The sequence below is a fragment of the Phaenicophaeus curvirostris genome, chromosome 2, assembly GCF_032191515.1.
Source record: "Phaenicophaeus curvirostris isolate KB17595 chromosome 2, BPBGC_Pcur_1.0, whole genome shotgun sequence".
Taxonomy (NCBI): domain Eukaryota; kingdom Metazoa; phylum Chordata; class Aves; order Cuculiformes; family Cuculidae; genus Phaenicophaeus; species Phaenicophaeus curvirostris.
In genome coordinates, this window is record NC_091393.1 from 72,435,738 (window position 1) to 72,455,168 (window position 19,431).

Here is a 19,431-nt window from a genome sequence, read left to right on the forward strand (position 1 = left end):
TTTAGTCCTATATAGTTTTGTAAATACTTAAGACACAGATGATTTCTCTTTTACCCCCAGGATAAAATATATTGTGTAATTCAAGAAGCTATGACATTGTTTCAAGAAATTCATGTCACCACACCCTACAAGTGGCAAAGAACTGCAATAATGTGACAAAACATTTAACAGTTACTCCAAAACCACAGCAAGCAAAGTAAGGGACCAAAAGCAAATTATTCAGATTTGGAATAACTGCTACTTTAAGGATTATATCTATCCTTACAAAGAAATTCAACCTAAGGCTAAGGCAGTGTTTAAAATCTTCAGGTTGGCAGTTATTTGAAGAAAAAATGCTTATCAATATACTAAAGCCTGTCATCTAGTGAGGCTGAATATGAATCACAAATCTAGTCTGCTGGTTTTGCCATTACTTCTACACAGGTATTTCCTTAAATCATACTGCTTGACACTACCCTGTACAACTGAAATGGTTTTCACAGCAAGATACAACATACGGGGTGAAACTATCAAGTCGTCTTTGTTTTAAAATCAGGACAATATGTAACTAATTTGTGCTTCCTTTAAGAAAAATCCCAACCACTTCATTGTTCCCATGTATCTAAAATATTTTGCAGTTTTGTTGAGGCTTATTTTTATATTTCATAAGTAAAGCAGAAAAAGCTCTGAACAAAGTGAAAGAAAATTACCCTGGTACATGCAACATTTACCAACTTCATGCATACACTTGCTCAATTTCCTCACAAAATTAACATTTTCCTTCACAATAAGATTCGTAGGCTTGTATAAAGTACTCTCTCTCTCCATTTATCTTCTACAGAAAAACTAAAACAAACTTTTCAGACTAAAACAGCATTTAACTGTTGATTCCAACAGTTAAAGAATTAAACTTCAAATTTTAAAAAGAGATTAAACCAACAAAGTTTAAACTCTGACAAATGAATATTTCAATGAACACTATCATTTTGTTTTCTCAGATTCAAGTGAATGTCCCATTACTGCAATTCTAAGTTGGCAAACGTACTGAAATTAGCCTGAACTACCTATAATTTACACAAAACCATATTTGACAGAAGGATGCCTGTTTTGATTTAGAATGAGACAATGGCATTTACCTGAATCGTTGCGGAGGTATGATGACATGGCTGGGATGAGGCAAGATTGACTGAGAAGCTCTAGGAGAACAGACGGAAGAGCACTGCTATTTTGCCCTCTACCTTCATGGCTAGTTTGAGTCTCTCCATTTGATGTACTTCCTGCAGGATTTATGTAACTGGCAAGAACCTGAAATATACAAAAATATTTAATCAAACCTGGTTTATTTTAGGCAAAGTAACTTTGATTTTCGTTCCTGAAGGAAGACACCATAATACTTCACTACCTATTTTGCTAATTCAGTACTGGTACTTATTTCAGCAGTCCTGAAGACCTCTCAAAAGAAATTCTATACGATTATTTGACTATGGTTCCAACTTCGGCTAACGCTATAAATCTGATTTACTTGAAGAGATCAATTAATATGAACTTTGACAAAACTGCTGGAGCTACTTGAAGCAGGAGTTTGCCACCTCACATCATTGAGACGCGCAGCTTATCCATCCCATTGAATTCAGAATACCCGCTACCAACAAAATATATATTTTTTTTTAAATGCAGATGTTTTAAGAACACCTGCAACTTCCTTTTGGATGGAACACCTTATGCTGAGCATGACAGTTAATTGAAACAATCACTTGTGAGTGTGGCTCTTGCTTCAGTAACTAAAGAGCAGCCTTCCCCTCAAGTGATGGCAGTGGAGTCACCTCAAAACTGCACACCTTCCTGTTCCTCCCAAGGGTGGTTCTTGCTGAGTTCACAGGCCCTTACCACGTGTGGTAGACATACAACTTAATGCACTTCCATAGGCCCGATTCACGCAGTTGTACTTTCAAATTAAGGAACTTCAAGGCTTGAAAAGCTGTATCATCTAGGCTCTATTCACCTTTTTAGCCTCTTCTTTCTTTCATCCTCTCTCTTTGCTCTAAACCTAACACCCATGGTATTTTGCTGCAGCATCTCATCAGCACTTCATAGATCAAAATTTTTCTTAACAACCTTTCTAGATAAGGGACCAGGCAGTTTGTGGTACAATTGACATCTTCAGCAAAATGCTGAAAGGTTTTCTCCTTCTTCCTACAATTGCTGACTGCCCAAAACAAATGCCCCTTTACCTCACGACTTATGACAGTTACAGCTAAATCTCTACATGGCGTAATACAGAATACTGCCTAGGAGCTTCATCAAGAGTAATTCAGGTAATTTTCCTCTTTCTCACCTAGGAAAACCGTTGTGGGTTTTATTTATTTTGCTTTTGTAAGGGACATGATACCCGTGCCTTGTAATCTACGGTGACTGGCATAACTGATGACATCAAAGCGATATCTTCATCAGTCAGGGCATGGGCATTTTCAGACTTTCATCTCCTTTGTGCTCTGCCTCACCAATAAGGTCAGCTAATGCTATTGACACTTCTGTGAATAAAATTTTTGATGACAAGGTAGCATCTCATTTTCCCTACACTGATATCTTACATAACAGGGGTTGGTTACATTTTACAATGGACTGAAAATTGGTTACATTTTACAATGGACTGAAAAGCTTAATTAGGCAGGATTTTCTTGTCCTTAGTGAGGCATTGGGAAGGCATCAGAGTTTTACAAAGACCTGGATGTTTACTTGTTACTTACTATTATCATCTAATTTGCATACTCGTGGTTTTATAGTATGTCTGAGTGATATTTTGTTATAAGGGCATAACATGTTCATGCACCAGGAACAGCTATGCACATTTCCTTAGAGAAGAGGAAAAACATGTGAGAAATGAATAAGTAAGATAAACTGGCACACAAAACAAAATGCCTATTCCCACATCCTCCTCCTTTAATGGACAGACTTTACAACAACTCCATGGAAATAAATCGGAATGCTTCTTGGTTCACTGTCTATTCAGAACTGTCACCCAGGCTTACCCACACAGCTCTTTTTTATGAGGCAGCTTGCCGATGTTCAAAAATAGCCTCTCTCAAAATATGATCTATAACATTTATCATGTAGACAGGTGCTGTAAATTATTTTTCGCCCCAAGTACCATAATTACTCTGCTATATGACTGAAAAAAATACAAGCTCCATTTTTACTATTCAGTCCTAATGTTCCAAGTACTAATCATGAATCAAATTTTCATTATTACACACCTGTAGAAGGCAGGTCACATGCTCCTCTTCTAGCCTTTGCTTAGTCAAAGCTTGCTCAACATCCCATCCTGAAGCTGTAGAGCCTGTTCCAAACCCTGTACCCTTAGCCCAGTACAACTGCTGTTCTTCTGTTGATGCACTGTTGTGTGTACTTGACACCTGTGGCTGAGTTAAAAAAAAAAGTCACAGCAATTTAACATTTTTCATCTTAATAACATTGTGTTTAGAAAGCCTTTGTTCAGCAGAAGAATGTAATCCCAACTTATTAACATCATAAAGATATCATCAGGATCCAGTCAAATTCAAAGCTTTACATAGCAAAGACATTCATGGGCATGTAGTAGTTGGTACAGGTCAGCTCTAAATGGTTGCAAGTGATCCTTCAATTCAACTAGGACTGTAAGTCCTATTTTTTTTTTCTCTTTTAGGATACTAGTATGGTTTAAATGATGAAAGGTATTAAATTTCTACTTAATCAATATATTGCTAAACATCACAGCTCTGTAATGCACCTATTTAACACTTAGTTAAGCTAAATAACATCATTAGATGAAGGGGATGAGAGTAAAAATGTTATCAAAAGTACACAACCGATGTTGAGATGCTCAAGGGTGTGGTGGTTTTGAATAAATGCTTCAAAATAGCAAAAGGAGTTACATGTAGAGCTCTGACAACAGTCTCTGTGTCACTGCAACACACACTATTTCCCTCTCCAGATAAGGGGAGGGGGAAATGCCTTGTCAGTAAAAATGTTCTGACAAACACCATTTTTCCAAAGGCGCTTGTACAGCTTTTTAGTTTGCCTTAGTGCATTTTACTAACATAACCCTGATATTATACTGCTTAGCCCTTATGAAACTGTTTTAGTACTTCGGTTAATTTTGAAAGTTTACCAGATCTCTGGCAAAAAGGATGTAGAAAAAACTCTGATAAGCATTTTTTAACTAATGCCTTCCTAGTTATATATTTAGCACCCTAAATGAGTCATCTCTGAAGCGATGAAAACTTGCTACTTTCATTAGAGTTACTCAGCGACAATAAACCTTACTGAAAACCAGCTCATGTGAGTGAGTAACCCAACTTTAGTTTGCAATATTTGATTTACAGCTCTGAAAAGTTCTGTTTTCCGTTCAGATCTTCTTCAGTGTCTGTTAAAGATAATGCGTGAGGGAAAAGAAATTATGTATAAATAGAGTGCAATGGCAAAAAAGTTATCACCTATTTAGTAACTCACTGACAGTAGTCCGGAATCACCATTTATCTTTCACATTAGGTATATAATGCATCTTGGTGATGAAAAAGCTGTATGGTTATTCTTATATAGACAATACTTGCTGCATCACTCATGAACAGGCTGTGCCTTTAACACTCGACGACTGTCATGATCATTGACTTAAAGCACCTAAAGGAAAGCCTGGCCCCAGAAATACAAGCCTTGATGTAGGTCTGATGGATTTCTAGTTTCTAATTACCATCTATCACTTGATTGATATGAATTAGGAGAAAGCAAGCTGTTTAAGGGGTCACAGTAGAACTGAAGCAAAGGTAAGAATTAATGGTTGCCCTTTCCCTCCAAAAGTGCAAAAATGCTAAGGTGTTAATGTGTCAGCAGCCTCATACCCCATTTAGAAGCAGAGTATCTCAGCTTCCCCTTTAATCTAACTAGCCATTAAAATGAATTATTCCCAGGTATAGATTCATGTCTTCCTTGCTCAACGCCTCATCAGTATCAGAGCTGCTAAAATATGGACAGCCCTGTATTTTGGAGCTACTGAGCCATACTTAGCCACCAGGAACTTTTTCATGCAAGACTCTGCCACAACAGTACTAAAGAGACAAAGGTTCTGAATAGAGGGTGGTATAATATAGGAAGTACATTGCAAAAGTTTAATTTTGAAGATGGGATGTTGAGCATTATGGAAAATTTTTGTCTTCAGGTCTCATTTTCCTCTCAGTAAAAGAAGTATTAAAAAAAAAAATCACTGCATTACTTGATTAATTTTCACAACTCATTTACTTTTGTGAAGCACTTAAGAGGAAGTAATTTGCAGCCAGTAGAGTTTAGATGATGAATGCTAAACAAGGTAACGAGGTCCTGCTATCTAATAAAGATTCAAGAACCACCATCCATTGAGCATTATGCCTCTTCTGCACTCACAAAGAAAGTCCTGTGAAAGAAAATGATTACACCTTAATGCCTTATGACAAGCCTTCTTTGTTGCATAAATTTCATGATTACTATGTTTATTTGCAAGGCAAGGACAATTACTTAATCAAGTACCTTCTAATTATTTTCATTCAAATGCCAACTCTGCAGAAATCAGTCTATAATGAAACAGTTATTGCTTTTGGGCGGTAACCATTCTGCTGCTGAGCTTACCTCTGCCTGGTTGGGACTAGAGTTGGGCACTCTTGGTGCGTGGTGACTTAGAGCAGACAGACAAGCAAGGATAAGATGTATGGCCCCAATCTCCAGTGCCATCCGCCTAAGCAGTACTCCATCATCAGTAGTCAGCGGGGTAGTGCTGAACAAACTGCGCAACACATGGAAGGGCAATGTTGGAAGCACATTTGCTGAAGGAGACTGAAGGATATGACCTAGATTTAAGAAGAGAGATATCAAAACAATGTTTTCTTTTAATTGTTCAATACAGCCTGTTAATCTCTGCAATAGTTTATAAACAACACATATAGAAATATACTAAGGACTTAAGCATTTGCCTACAGAAATCTATCTAATATTAGGTTTCTCTTCACAAAAAAATTTCAACAGGAGAAAAGTGTAGAAGAAAGAATGTTTCTTTATTTCCTTTGTGGATTTAAGAACCAAAGTTATAAAATCTGAGTCACCATCTTCAGGGAGAAAACTCAAGTTGGTGAATAACAGGGAGTACACTTCTGTATTTCACTGCATTTCAGGTAGTATTTCAGAATGAACAAAACTGAAGTGGATGGACTAATTATTTTTAATTTTTTTTTAGCGTTCCAGCTACAGCAAGTTAAAGAACACACATGGCCAGCTAATAGAAGCTTAGCTGACAAGAAGCTGCAGTTTATCATGGTGTAGAATTTCTTTCATATTCATGTGCCCAAACTGTTAAAGTCATTGACACAATCCAAGCTGTGATGCTATTAAAATTGAAAACAAGGTGAAATACTGAAATAATCTTAATTAGATGAGCTGCATGTTTTAATTTTGTAGAATTACTTGAATTTTTTAACCCTCTTGCATTATGAGCAAAAATAATTTAAAAGCCACATTTCAAACAGTAGAGTGACATGTTAATGCAATGTAATTTGATTTGGGAAATTCTTTCAATTTTTTCTGTATTTAACAACTCATTTCACATTCCTTCCCCATTGCATGAGTAAAAAGAGATACACGACAACAGAAAATACTTCATACACTAAAAATACTTCAAGATCGAAATTAGCTTCTTATTTTGAGTATCTTTACAATATTTTCTCCCTCATTCTTAGCGCTGCAGCTGTATCATCATCCAGAGGTCTAAAGGGAAATACATTACAAACATACATGCCTATATATGTATGTATATGGGTCTATACACACACTAGTTAGCTCATATCTATCTGATACTCTTCGTAAAGACACTAACAAGAAGGAAGCAGGAAGTCCTCTGACTGGGATCTTCATAAATAAAACTGAACACCTCTGGAAAAAAGCCCATCTGACAGACTTCCAGAACTGCAGGTGTAGCCAACTGACAAGGAGACAAAAAAATTTAAGCATCTGCCTATGATTTATCTTCGCAAACAACTGAATCCATGTTTAATCTATAAGCCATGGATTTTTAAGTGCAGCTCTTCACATGATGTGAGAGGATAAAGAGAGTCTAGGTGCATGAAAAGATGCATTTCCAACATAAAAAGAAAATGTTAATGCTTTATACAGAGAACTAATGTGGATTACTTTGTATAATAGATCCCATGTTTCATAAAGAGTTGAATTCAGATGTTTGGCTTAGAAAACAGAGAAATTAACTGTTTAGTCCAGCAAAAACAAAGGTTAAGAGGGAATACAATTCCCATCAACAAATGCACTGGAGAAAGAAGCGCTATTTATAAAGAGGAACAATGCTGGCACAATGATAAACGGGCACAAACTGGATATGAATAAATTTAGGCTGAAAATTAAAGCAGCCAAATGATGTTCTGGAACTGTATTCCAATAGCAATAGCGGATGTGCACACATACACACAAAAAGCATCCCAAATTTTAAGCATTTGAGTTGGTCACCTTCATAAAAAAAGTTTAAAAAAAGATATAAAAATTGTTTGCAATTGCAAGGGACTGGAATCACTGAAGGACATAAAAATGAGAGGGATTGCATGTAGCCCACCAGTTAATTACTACTCAAATTAGGTGTGAGTAAGCAGACAGACTGGATTTTTGTTATCCAGTTTGGTCTTGTCTACTGTCTTGTACCTAAATACAAGACAAATAAAAACATAAACAGAAGGGACAGTAAACCGAAGGGTAGTTTCTCAGTTAGTCTTACAAGCTACATGTTGTCCACCACTCTATAGGCAGCTGAATAGAGACTAACTTCAGTTGATTGCTGCATAGAAAAAACAGTATTCTTTGCAATATCATAATGAAAGGAAATGTCTATAAAGTACTAAAACGTCTTTCACACACATTAAGAAACACAAATATTAGAACTGTAGGCAGAATTCCAGGTTTGGCTGCGAAGACACTGACTACAAATTGTCTCTCAGCTCATCTGTTCATTCATCAAAGAATACCCCCATCATTTCTCCCTCTGAACTCACACCATTAAGGTAGAGTTCCTGCTCAGCTAATTTGATCCCTATGATCTAGAGGTATTTCACTCCTTTTTTAAAACAGTATTATTCAACAGTTTACTCTCCATCTGCTGTAGCTATGCTCCTATCCATATTATTCTGCATTTGGTTGTTAACTCAGTGAGCTGAGCATACCCCTTCTACTCGCACCTTTGCCTGAACGCATTGTCATCTTGACAGTGTCATTTCAAGTTTTATAAACAGTTATTTTACAATTACTCTGACATTTAGATGAGAACACTTGAATACTGATGATTGCAACAAATCTTTGAGAGACAAAATTTAGTATTTAGAGACAACAGACTATCAGAGATGCTAGCAACAGTTCTGCACAAAGCAATTTGATCTTCGTGCTAAAAGCATTACAGTATAAACAAACGTAAGTAAAATAACCTAGACGTAGTCTACAAAGAAGCATAATAATTGCAGCACATACTTCCTTCACCATCATCTGTAACTCCCAACACCAATCTCAACAGACACTGAGCATGTTTCCGTTCTTTTAGCAGCACCTCAGCATAGCCCGGGAGACGAAGAAATAAACCAAAGGCAGCCAAAGAATGTGCAGGTATGGGAGACATAGTCTGAACTGTTGACTTGATCGGTGGAGGTTCTGCAGCAATTGTTTCTGGTGCTTCATACACCAATTCCCCCGATTGTTCAATGGTAACCCATTCAAACTGATCACTGTCCTTCTGCTTTTCCTGCGTGGTTGAAGTAACCACAGGCGTGCTCACCTTCACCAACAAAAAACAACAGAAAAACATTAGTCATTTAGTTAATCACACAGGCAAACATTTTATTAAAGTTAGGATGTAAAGGACACACAATCTTAATACAGAACACCATTGAAAAGTCACATGAAATACACTCCCATTTACAGATACGGGGACCAGGCTAAGTGGCTCAAAAAGGTGTACTTGTTCATTTTCAATACAATTCTAGAAAGTTCTGCAAAGAACAGCAAGCAACAGTATCTTAAAATCTAATCTAGAGACAAATTAGGCTAAAGTAAACAATACAAAGATCATTTTCTATATGAGGCTGTAAAATAGGAAACATTATTTTAAACATTAAACATTGAGTGTTAAGTCAAATGTTTATTTTTTAATTACACATTGCAAGAAGAAGAACAGCCTTTAAAAAATGAGAAGAAATTTGGGTATCTTAGCAGTTTTGGAGGAAATCATGTGGTCCTTTCCAATTGATTGATTTGGCAGGTGTTATTACTATTATGCTCTCGCAACAATCTGTAGTTCTGTTTTATGAACTCACTGCACAGAGGGCTATGCAGCAAGGCATTATGATGGGAATCTGAGATTAACAGGGTAAAAGTTGTACAACTCCCCAGGAAACAGTCATACACAGTCATACAGTTAAAATGAAGGTATGATATGCTGGCTCTTCTCATATGAAACACCACAGAAGTTTCAGGCTTTTATGCTATTCAGATGAACTGATGCAATCACAATTAAAATTCTAGTATCTACCACCAGACTAATCTAAAATGGGTAAAGACTAATCTGAAAAGCCCTTGCAGAATTTATTCAAAATACCAAATTCCTAATTAAAAGCCAAAGCCTTGTCTAGCTGTGATTATTCTAACTATCTACAAATTAGGAGGATTTTTGAAACAGCTGATAATTTTTGAACCTCTATAAAACATCTTCACGGAACTGGGTAGCTTTGCAGTCAGGGTACTGAACTTAATCCATGGTTAGCTTAATTTCAAAGGGAATAAATACTCACAGTCATTCCTGTTAGGAATATCAGCCATAAATTTCAAAAATATAGCCAAATAGAATTTGAGTAACTCACAGGTTAGTTTTTCCTTTTTAAAATAAAGACTGCGTGCCTGGAACAGCAGCCAAAGTAGTAATTCCACACTAATGCCACTACTGACACTTCTGAAACGTCTGTCAGTGCCTCCAGAGAAACTCTATGCATATTATAATAAGTATGCAAATAAATAACATACCTATTATTATGCTTTAATTTCAGATATATTATTTATTAATATAATTAAGATTAGCCAGTCATTTATTTTTTATAATAATAAACCTAAAATAAATTATACAATCTGCTTTGAGAACTGAATTTCACTTCACCATAACAAACCCTCTGAGGGTACATGTACACGAGCAATTAAATTATAAGCAAGTATGGCCTAATAGTATATGAGCAACTTTATGTTAATGTACCCTCCATGACATTTATTTTATGGATTAACAGAAGGCAAACAGCAGCAATGAATTCATGCACTTGTTCCACATGGATATGGCTACTCAAGCAGCCTATAACATGTCTAAGGAAGCAGCATGTATAGCTGTACTGGGCTGTAGAGTTATGCACTTGCCTATTTTAAAGGAGCTTCCCTACATAACTGTGATGTCAAACTGAGCCATAGAGAAATACGAGGAAAATACTGCCCTTAAACAAACAAAACCACTCTTAGCATGTTTCTCTAAACAGATTTTTTTCACCTACTTGCTGAATCACATCAGGATAAAGCATAGGGAGCCTCTCTGCAATAAGGGCCAATCCACCCATTCCTGCAAAAACTTGCAACGGAGACTGTATTGGACAGGTTTCAAGAAGCGATTCATCTAAAACTGCATCCATAGACTCATCCCCAGGACTGATGGCTTCATCTTCAGGACAAGGTCCCAGTAAATCGGCATGCTCTACAAAAACACAGAAGTAAGATAAATTAATACATTATCATCATCAATATTGTGTTTATCTCTTTGTCGTCAAGTAAAAGTGGACTTCAGGAGGATTGTTCTGAAGCAGAACTTGAGTCAGAGCCTGGAATTTATGAGTATAAGAATATCAAAAGAAAAAAAAAGTATTTGTGGCACCTTCTGCCAGTGACGGCAGATCCATGTCATAATTTGGGATTACTTACTTATATAGGGTTACATGCTAATTATTAGAACTTTATGTTTTATTAGAATTAGATTTATGGTTTCAAGATTTTGTTAACTTTGGAAATATGACATTTTTTAACACTCCCTTTCACCTAGGAGATACAAGTAGGTTTGTTACTCTCCGATAACGAATTTATAGCTGAATAAAGGAAAGATAACCTTACTCAAATTAGTCTTGCTTTTTCCTCAAAAATGCTGAACAAGAATTTTTCTTTTTTAATTTACCCTTTCTTATCATTTAACTCACTGTCCACAGTTATATCATCCATCACTCACCACAACTATCATTTTCACATCTCCTGCCTGTGAGGTGTCAAAACGCCCCTCTGCCAAAGTTGTGCAATTTAATTCTGTTCTCCCTCATAAAAAAAGATCAAGATGTCTATTTTTAACCTTCTACTAGCCTCCATCCTCCCAGTTCATGACTCAGCACCCTAGTATCTTGTACAATAGACAAAACTGATAATTTTATACACTGATGCACACAGATTGTGTATAGGGAACCCTACCACAATTAATTTTTGTCAAGAAATCAATCCTCGTTGCTCATTACCAGAGGCAAAATTCACAGTAAATATTTGATGTATTTCATCTAAAAAAATCCCTGTATTGGAGATCGTGTTTTTAAACGTTATAATGCAGTGGTTCTCAAAGTTTTCACAATATGCCCACAACAAAAGTATAGATCAAATGGCGTCAGTATCTCTACGTTGTGAGCAGCCTGACACCATGCTGAAAATCTATTATTATACTTAAATGTTTGTATGCACACATAATCATTTATTATACACTTGTAAAAACATAGAAGCAAATTAAAAACATAATTCAAGCAGCTACAAAAATATTTCTTTTAAGTTTTAACCACAGATACTTTATATTACTTTTCTTCCTTAATTTGAAAGAGAATAGGAAACAGTAGGTCATTTCCCATCCTAATTCTCAACTTTTAAGGACATCATGGATTTGTGGGAGAAATACATTACAAGGGAGCAATAAGACCAAAATATTTAACAAGTTCAAAACAGCAATATGTAGGAGTACGTACATCAATTCACTCTAATTCAACCTGATGGACTATGAGAAACAGAAAAGGTCATGTAAGCTTCCAAAGCAGGATAATCCTCCTAAGAATGAGCCCAAACATAACACTTGCAGCACATACAGCTTTGATGTCTACTGTTCTTAAGGATACAGGCAGAAATCACCTTTGCTGAAGTCTTTCCTATCACCACAGAGAGTGAGTGGGCGAGAAAGTCTGCAAACATGCTGGTCTCAGCAAGAGACCACCTTCCGTCAGACACGTGGAGGATTCCACCATGCAGGCTGAATGTGATTTACAATTCAATTGCTTGCAATGATATGAATTGTTCAGACCACAAGAAAGCGTAGATTTTCTTGATAAGTAAAGTTTTAAATTAAAGGTATTGAAGGAAGACTCTCACCTCTGTTTAACAGTGTAAAAAGCTATAAGCCTTCTCAAAGAAGGAAAACAAGAAAACACACAGATATTCACAAAGCACAGAAAGATCATTAAGGCCAAATGCTTCTCTGCAAAAGACACTTGAAAAAATGTTGTCAGTGAGTAAGGGTATAGGCAGATCTTTCATTATAAATATAACGCTACTCCTTTCACATCTCAAATATCACTGCAAGGAGTTACACTTAAGCATATTTCTCCAGTACTTGCTTTAGTTAATCTTCTTATAACCCAATTTAAGCCATTTCAGCTCCATCAACGTTCTGCAAGTTTTCAGAGAAGTCATGCACTGTAGCTGTGGAAAAGTGCTGATCTCAAAGGCACACAGAAAACAATATCAAGAAGTGATACTTTTCCTCAAGTACAGTAGTAGTAAATGCAGCACTAGAGACAACATGTGAAGCTATAAAATCTATCCAGCACAGATAATCTCAACTTTGGGTAGCAAGTAAGGAAATACTGATATGTAAGAACGTTTTCTAGAGCTATTAAAAAACAAGTAATGAAAAAGCGCGCTAGCCTTCGAAACCGCTAAGCAGTGATTGTGAGACATCTGTCTATAACTAATATTTTGCTGTACAGCACCACAGATCAATGGATTTGTAATGACAAAAATAAATTCAAAAGTGTTAATCTCAAGTTTAAAAAAATAAACCCTAGTAACTCTAATAGAAGTGCAAGGAGGACCTTTATGTTTTCACATGCAGTTCTACTACTAAACTCAACCTCCTCTAATGATTTTTGAGTTTTATTCAAACAAAAGAATATTTATTGTAAGTTTAGAAATTACATAAACAGCAAAAGAAAATAAAAATATTATTTGAAAGAGAAAGACCTATCAACAGCATGAGAGATCTGTATATCCAGCCATTACACAGTCATGAAATACTTAGCTCAGACCAGACAGCAAGAGGTTTTTTTATAACTCTTCTTTTTCTTTGTTATCTCTTCTAGAAAAAGACTGATCTATCAGGTGAACAGTTTTTAAAAGAAGCCCCTGTCTTAAAAGAGACAAATTAACTTTGTAATCCCATGCTGTGCCAGCAGATCACCATAGCTTAATTTCAAGGTCCCATTCCTCTAAATCCTTCACTGAAGGAATGATATAGAAATATTTCAAGAGCTTCCCGGGATACAGCTCCTCCCTCGCCTTCCCTCAGCACTATGAGTAAGTAGATAGCAAGCAATTAGTAAAAGCATTAGCAAGAAACAAACCATATTAGAAAATGTTAAAAATAATGTTTTTATAAGCTAGAGTTACAAGACCTGCTTAGGTGGGCCTGAAGAAAATTCCCAAAGAAGCATTTAATTACCCAAGTTGCTGCAATAAAAAAATTGAAGAGGCTTCTATAATTCAATATAGTTTTCAACAGCTCCTGTGTTACTTTATCTGCCCTGGTTATCAGCACAAACATTTAATACAGAGAACTGATATATGTGCCAGGAAATAAAATACGTGGTATCTATAGAATCATATAATCATATCATATATAACACAATAATGAATAAAAGTGAAACCAGAACAACCATAATGGTGCACCTTATAGATACAGTCTGAAGACAGGCAACGAATTTGTTCTTTATCACGATGAATAGCACTTATCTTGTAGAGAACGGCTTATGAACATTCCCCAAGAATATACAGAAAGCTGCTGTTTGTTACCAGAAAAATCAAACTCATTTTTGTCCAAAATAAAACGATTTTAAAAAGTCATATGCCAAAAAACTAAGATGACTCACCTTTTTCTGTATGAAGACGTTTAAATGAGTCTGTTTTTGATAAGCTTGGATCTGAGATGACTTTGGAACCAAGCTTAACAGTCAAATCTATTGATCGGTATCCCTGAGGGAGTTTCCGGTCATACAGCAGAGTCAGAAGCTGGGCCAGTGTCATTTCAGCTGGTAATGGTTGGCCTAAACAACAATGGCATAGAGTCAGAGAGGCAAATTATGATTGCGTTATTTTAACTTACATGTCCAGGTGCTGTTCATTACTTGTACCACAAACGCCAAGTAGATTAAATATTATCTGGCTCCAAACCAAGGCCTTAATTTTACCATTCATTCTTTTAGGTAAAGGGGCCTTATCAGTTTGGAATAAACCATAAAAGAACCACGCCAGCATTCCCTAAGGCAGCTCTGTGCTGACAGCTCAAGCACTTGGCATATATAACAAATGGATAAGGCTGTAATTAATGTGCATTTTAAGTGGGTACTGCCTGTCCTCTACTATTAAACCCCACTCTGCATCATGTTTTTATGTGGTAGCATGAAGGTGTGTGAGCATAAAGTAAAATAGCTGAAATGGAAGAAGTGGAGAACAAAAGAAACCCACAATTCTTTTTCAGCCCTATTAGTTCCACACGCAGCCCTATTCTTGTTTCAAGACATATCTCGGCAAGAGAAAATGAATGGGGCTGCCAGAAACACTTTTCTTGGCAGCAATGAAGACTTGAAGTACACATGCAATACAACCCAAACTGACTACTCAAATCAAGATTTTGGCCACTTTGTTGTTCAGAAAGAATATGTTTTTCCCTGAATTTACAAGTTATTCTTAAGCCAGAGCAATTTTTCCTAACAGCAATGAGACTCATGCATTTAGTGAAATGTTTTAGAGTCGGATCATATAATACACTTAGCATGCCCATTTAATCTTGACTACACTTAATGAAGTAACGCAAGATGCAGGAAGGTCTTCAGTAACAACCTGTTTCTTCAGTGGAAGCTGGTATCTTACGAAATGGAAGTTAAAAATACCTTGTTTTATGCTATAAAACAGATATGAAGCTCTTCTGCATAGCAGTGTTTCACCCGTTTTCCTGTTGTTTATCCCTGATCTAAGGTTAAGAATTCCAGTCATACCAATCTCTCTGTAGGACCTCTCATTATACTTCAACTATAGCATTGCCACTGGCTCTGTCCAGATAGCTGATAGTATGTGAGTACATAAAGCATAACTAACTGCTTAAGACACCGTGGTTTTGAAAACAGAGGTATTATGGAATTCAAGAACGTTTTTAAACTGGCAAATCAACTTTCCACACGCAGTACAAGTTGGCTGCCCACTTAGAACAAGAAATGATAGGGCACAAATGCCAGTTAAGTTCTGCCTTGCAGATAAAAGAAAATGTGAGTCACCTTATGAACACACCCCTCTCTTATTTACAAGTGAAAGTGGAAATGCTTTTGAGATTTTGTTTAGGAACAAGGAACTAAACTTCCAGGGAGATCAACATAATTGTTACTTCTGTCAAGCCACTACGTTGTGACAATGCTCCACTTCCAGTTGAAAGCTGTTAAGCAGAAGGGCTGTACACTTCAAGATGCTCAATATAAAGATAAAGTAGAAAGATTACCATGACGTCTGTTTTCTGATGACATATCAGCCACTGAAAAAGACCATGATTCTGAAATTTAGAATGAGTCATTGAAGCTACCTGGTAGAAGCTTATGGTATAGATGAAAAACTGGAACACTAATGGTCTTGCTGGAAGATTCTCCTCCTGAAGAAGAGGTCCCTACTTTATCCGCCATCACTCTTCCTCGTCTTGATGGTGGACGTGGAGGTGTGGATGCAACAGCTCTTTTTGACTGAGATTTCAAACCTAGCACGGAAGTAAAAAATGAAAAATCATTCCAGTATTTAATAATGTCAGTTAGCCAATATGCAATGTACTCAATAGCTTCAATGAAAGCAGAAAGGTCTAATTTTTCAGTAATGGCTAATTAAATATCAGAATAGCATCCATATACAAAATATATTTGGATACAATCGTGGTATTTTTACAGTTACGAGGCTATGTGTCCCCCTAAGCCCTAAACGGGCCCTACAGTAAAACTTATCTTAGGTTGTTTTTTCAATTGCAAGCAAGAAAGGCAAAAACTTCTAAACTGATAGACATTTTAGCACAGACTACAGATAATAACCACTTGTCTGGCTTACGAAGGTGACTCCAGCTGCAGTATCAACAGTACCCCATTACGAAAGGTGTCTTTAAACATTCTTTTAAAGTTGCCTGTGTTAAAACATTTCAAGTTAGCACTGTATGAAAATCAAAAGGCAGAACAGGTATATCAAAAGCTTACTGAGCTTATACAGCAAGGCTGCCATATTTTGGGACTACTTAAGTTGACTTAGGTTACAGTAAAATTACACTACCACCATGTACCCATCTATGCAGTTTACATACCAAGTAAAAAGGCCAGCAAGTCAAGATACAAAATCACGTAAAAATACTACCTTATCATTAGCCAAGAGCAGCTGCAAAACTAACATCCACACCTGAAATACTACAATACCCTCTGGCTTCAGGTGATTGGCACGAGCAGCTGTAACACACAAGACATTCTCTAGTAATCTTGGTATACTAAGCTAGCTTGTCACGGGAAGATCATGCTCCAAATTCTCTTTCTAGACTCTATTAATTTTACCAATAGGGAGCAAGTTAAATACTAGCGGCATGAACTAAAAAAACTCCCAGAATATATGAAAAGATAAAGACAAAAGAAGAAAAGCGTTCACAAACAGGTAGTTAAAACAAATGCAAATGAAATAAGTTTACACTTAAACCATTTTGCTTAACTGGAAAAAAAACCCCAAACTCAACTAAAAAGAAGGAAAATCTTAAGTCTGCTTCCTTCTAAATAGGGAATGGGCTGTAACAGGCAGAATGATCAGAGATGCAGCTAGGATGAGACATGGTTGACTGCCCTATGCCCTGCCTTCCTTCTTTCTTCCTAAATTCTTTATTCATTTTTTAACTCTTCATTTGGGCCTATTAATAGTTCAGATATTACCAAAACACATTTACCCTATTTAAGGAGCACCTTACTTGCCAGATAAAGATGCTGTAATTGACATCAGCTGTGCTGCTTTAAATATATACCAAGATCCATGAAACTGCCGCCCTATCCAACACTTCAGTTTAGAATTATATCTACATCTAAAAGCCTGAAATAAAAAGCTTAAGAAATATTGGTGCCAGAAGTCAAAGGAAATCAGCATCACTTCTTCATGCTTCATGAAGTATAAACGAAATTGAGGTAGCTCAACGAAGACAGAAAGCTAGAGAGAAAAACAGTAGTTTGAAGTTCACTCATTTCTCTCTCTCTCTCTCTCACACATATATTAGAACTTCAAACTGAGAGATTAACGATCTCCACAGCCATCATCTGAACAGTAATCTTGTACCACTGCAAAATTACTATGTTCAATCTACAACCTCCATAGCAGTTCTGGAGAAGGGTCTACATGAATGACTTCAAAAGGACCTTCACATTAGTTGTGAGAATGAGAATGCTTTGGACAAAAATCCTCTATTGTGATTCTGGCTGAGGGGAGACCTCATTGCTCTCTACAACTACCTGAAAGGAGGTTGTAGAGAGGAGGGTGCTGGCCTCTTCTCCCAAGTGACAGGGGACAGGACAAGAGGGAATGGCCTCAAGCTCCGCCAGGGGAGATTTAGGCTGGACATTAGGAAAAAATTCTTCACAGAAAGGGTCATTGGATACTGGAACAGGCTGCCCAGGGAGGTGGTTGAGTCACCTTCCCTGGAGGTGTTTAAGGCACGGGTGGACGAGGTGCTGGGGGGCATGGTTTAGTGCTTGATAGGAATGGTTGGACTCGATGATCCAGTGGGTCTCTTCCAACCTGGTTATTCTATGATATGATTCTATGTTTTTATTCTTACATCTCCGTCTAACATCTCTATTTTACATCTCCATCTAAGTCTATGGGGCCAGATGGGATCCACCCAAGAGTACTGAGGGAGCTGGCGGATGTGCCTGCCAAACCCCTTTCCATCATCTTCCAGTGGTCGACTGGAAGCTGGTCGACGTTGTGCCCTTCTACAAGAAGGGTCGCAGGGAGGATCCAGGGAATTACAGGCCTGTCAGTCTGACCTCAGTGCTGGAGAAAGTCATGGAACAGGTGATCTTGAGTGCTATCATGAAGCACATGCAAGAGAACCAGGTGATCAGGCCCAGGTCAACATGGGTTCACAAAAGGCAAGTCTTACCAAACAAACCTGATCGCCTTCTATGACAAAGTGACTTGGCTACTGGACGAGGGAAAGGCTGTGGATGTATCTTCCTGGACTTCAGTAAAGCCTTTGACACAGTTTCTCACAGCATTCTGCTTGAGAAACTGTCAGCCTCTGGCCTGGACAGGCGCACACTCTCCTGGGTGGAAAACTGGTTGGATGGCCGGGCCCAGAGAGTGGTGGTAAATGGTGTGAAATCCAGCTGGAGGCCAGTGACAAGTGGGGTTCCCCAGGGCTCAGTGCTGGGTCCAGCCCTGTTCAATGTCTTTATCAATGACCTGGATGAGGGGATTGAATGCACCCTAAGTAAGTTTGCGGATGACACTAAGCTGGGTGAAAGGGTTGATGTGCTTGAGGGTAGGGAGGCTCCACAGATGGATCTGAACAGGCTGGACCGCTGGGCTGAGTCCAATGGCATGAGGTTTAACAAGGCCAAATGCCGGGTCCTGCACTTGGGGCACAACAACCCTGTGCAGTGCTACAGACTGGGAGAAGTCTGTCTAGAAAGCTGCCTGGAGGAGAGGGACCTGGGGGTGTTGGTTGACAGCGACTGAACATGAGCCAGCAGTGTGCCCAGGTGGCCAAGAAGGCCAATGGCATCTTGGCTTGGATCAGAAACGGCGTGACCAGCAGGTCCAGGGAGGTTATTCTCCCTCTGTACTCGGCACTGGTGAGACCGCTCCTTGAATCCTGTGTTCAGTTCTGGGCCCCTCACCACAAGAAGGATGTTGAGGCTCTGGAGCGAGTCCAAGGAAGAGCAGTGAAGCTGGTGAAGAAGCTGGAGAACAAGTCTTACGAGAAGTGGCTGAGGGAACTGAGGTTGTTAAGCCTGGAGAAGAGGAGACTGAGGGGTGACCTCATTGCTCTCTATAACTACCTGAAAGGAGGTTGTAGAGAGAAGGGAGCTGGCCTCTTCTCCC

The 19,431-nt window shown here is 37.8% G+C and overlaps 1 protein-coding gene across 7 annotated transcripts in view; it reads right to left on the reverse strand.

Moving 5' to 3' along the window:
* The window catches only part of BIRC6 (baculoviral IAP repeat containing 6), a 180,203-nt gene that overhangs the window by 49,859 nt on the left and 110,913 nt on the right, over positions 1–19,431 (reverse strand). For all 7 annotated transcript variants that reach the window (XM_069852465.1, XM_069852462.1, XM_069852459.1 and 4 more), the window contains exons 59-65: positions 15,908–16,075; positions 14,208–14,381; positions 10,548–10,744; positions 8,497–8,797; positions 5,614–5,831; positions 3,234–3,398; positions 1,116–1,284 (exon numbers count right to left, since the gene is read on the reverse strand). In XM_069852465.1, coding sequence (XP_069708566.1) covers positions 1,116–1,284; positions 3,234–3,398; positions 5,614–5,831; positions 8,497–8,797; positions 10,548–10,744; positions 14,208–14,381; positions 15,908–16,075 — 1,392 coding nt within the window. The remainder of the gene's footprint in view (positions 1–1,115; positions 1,285–3,233; positions 3,399–5,613; positions 5,832–8,496; positions 8,798–10,547; positions 10,745–14,207; positions 14,382–15,907; positions 16,076–19,431) is intronic.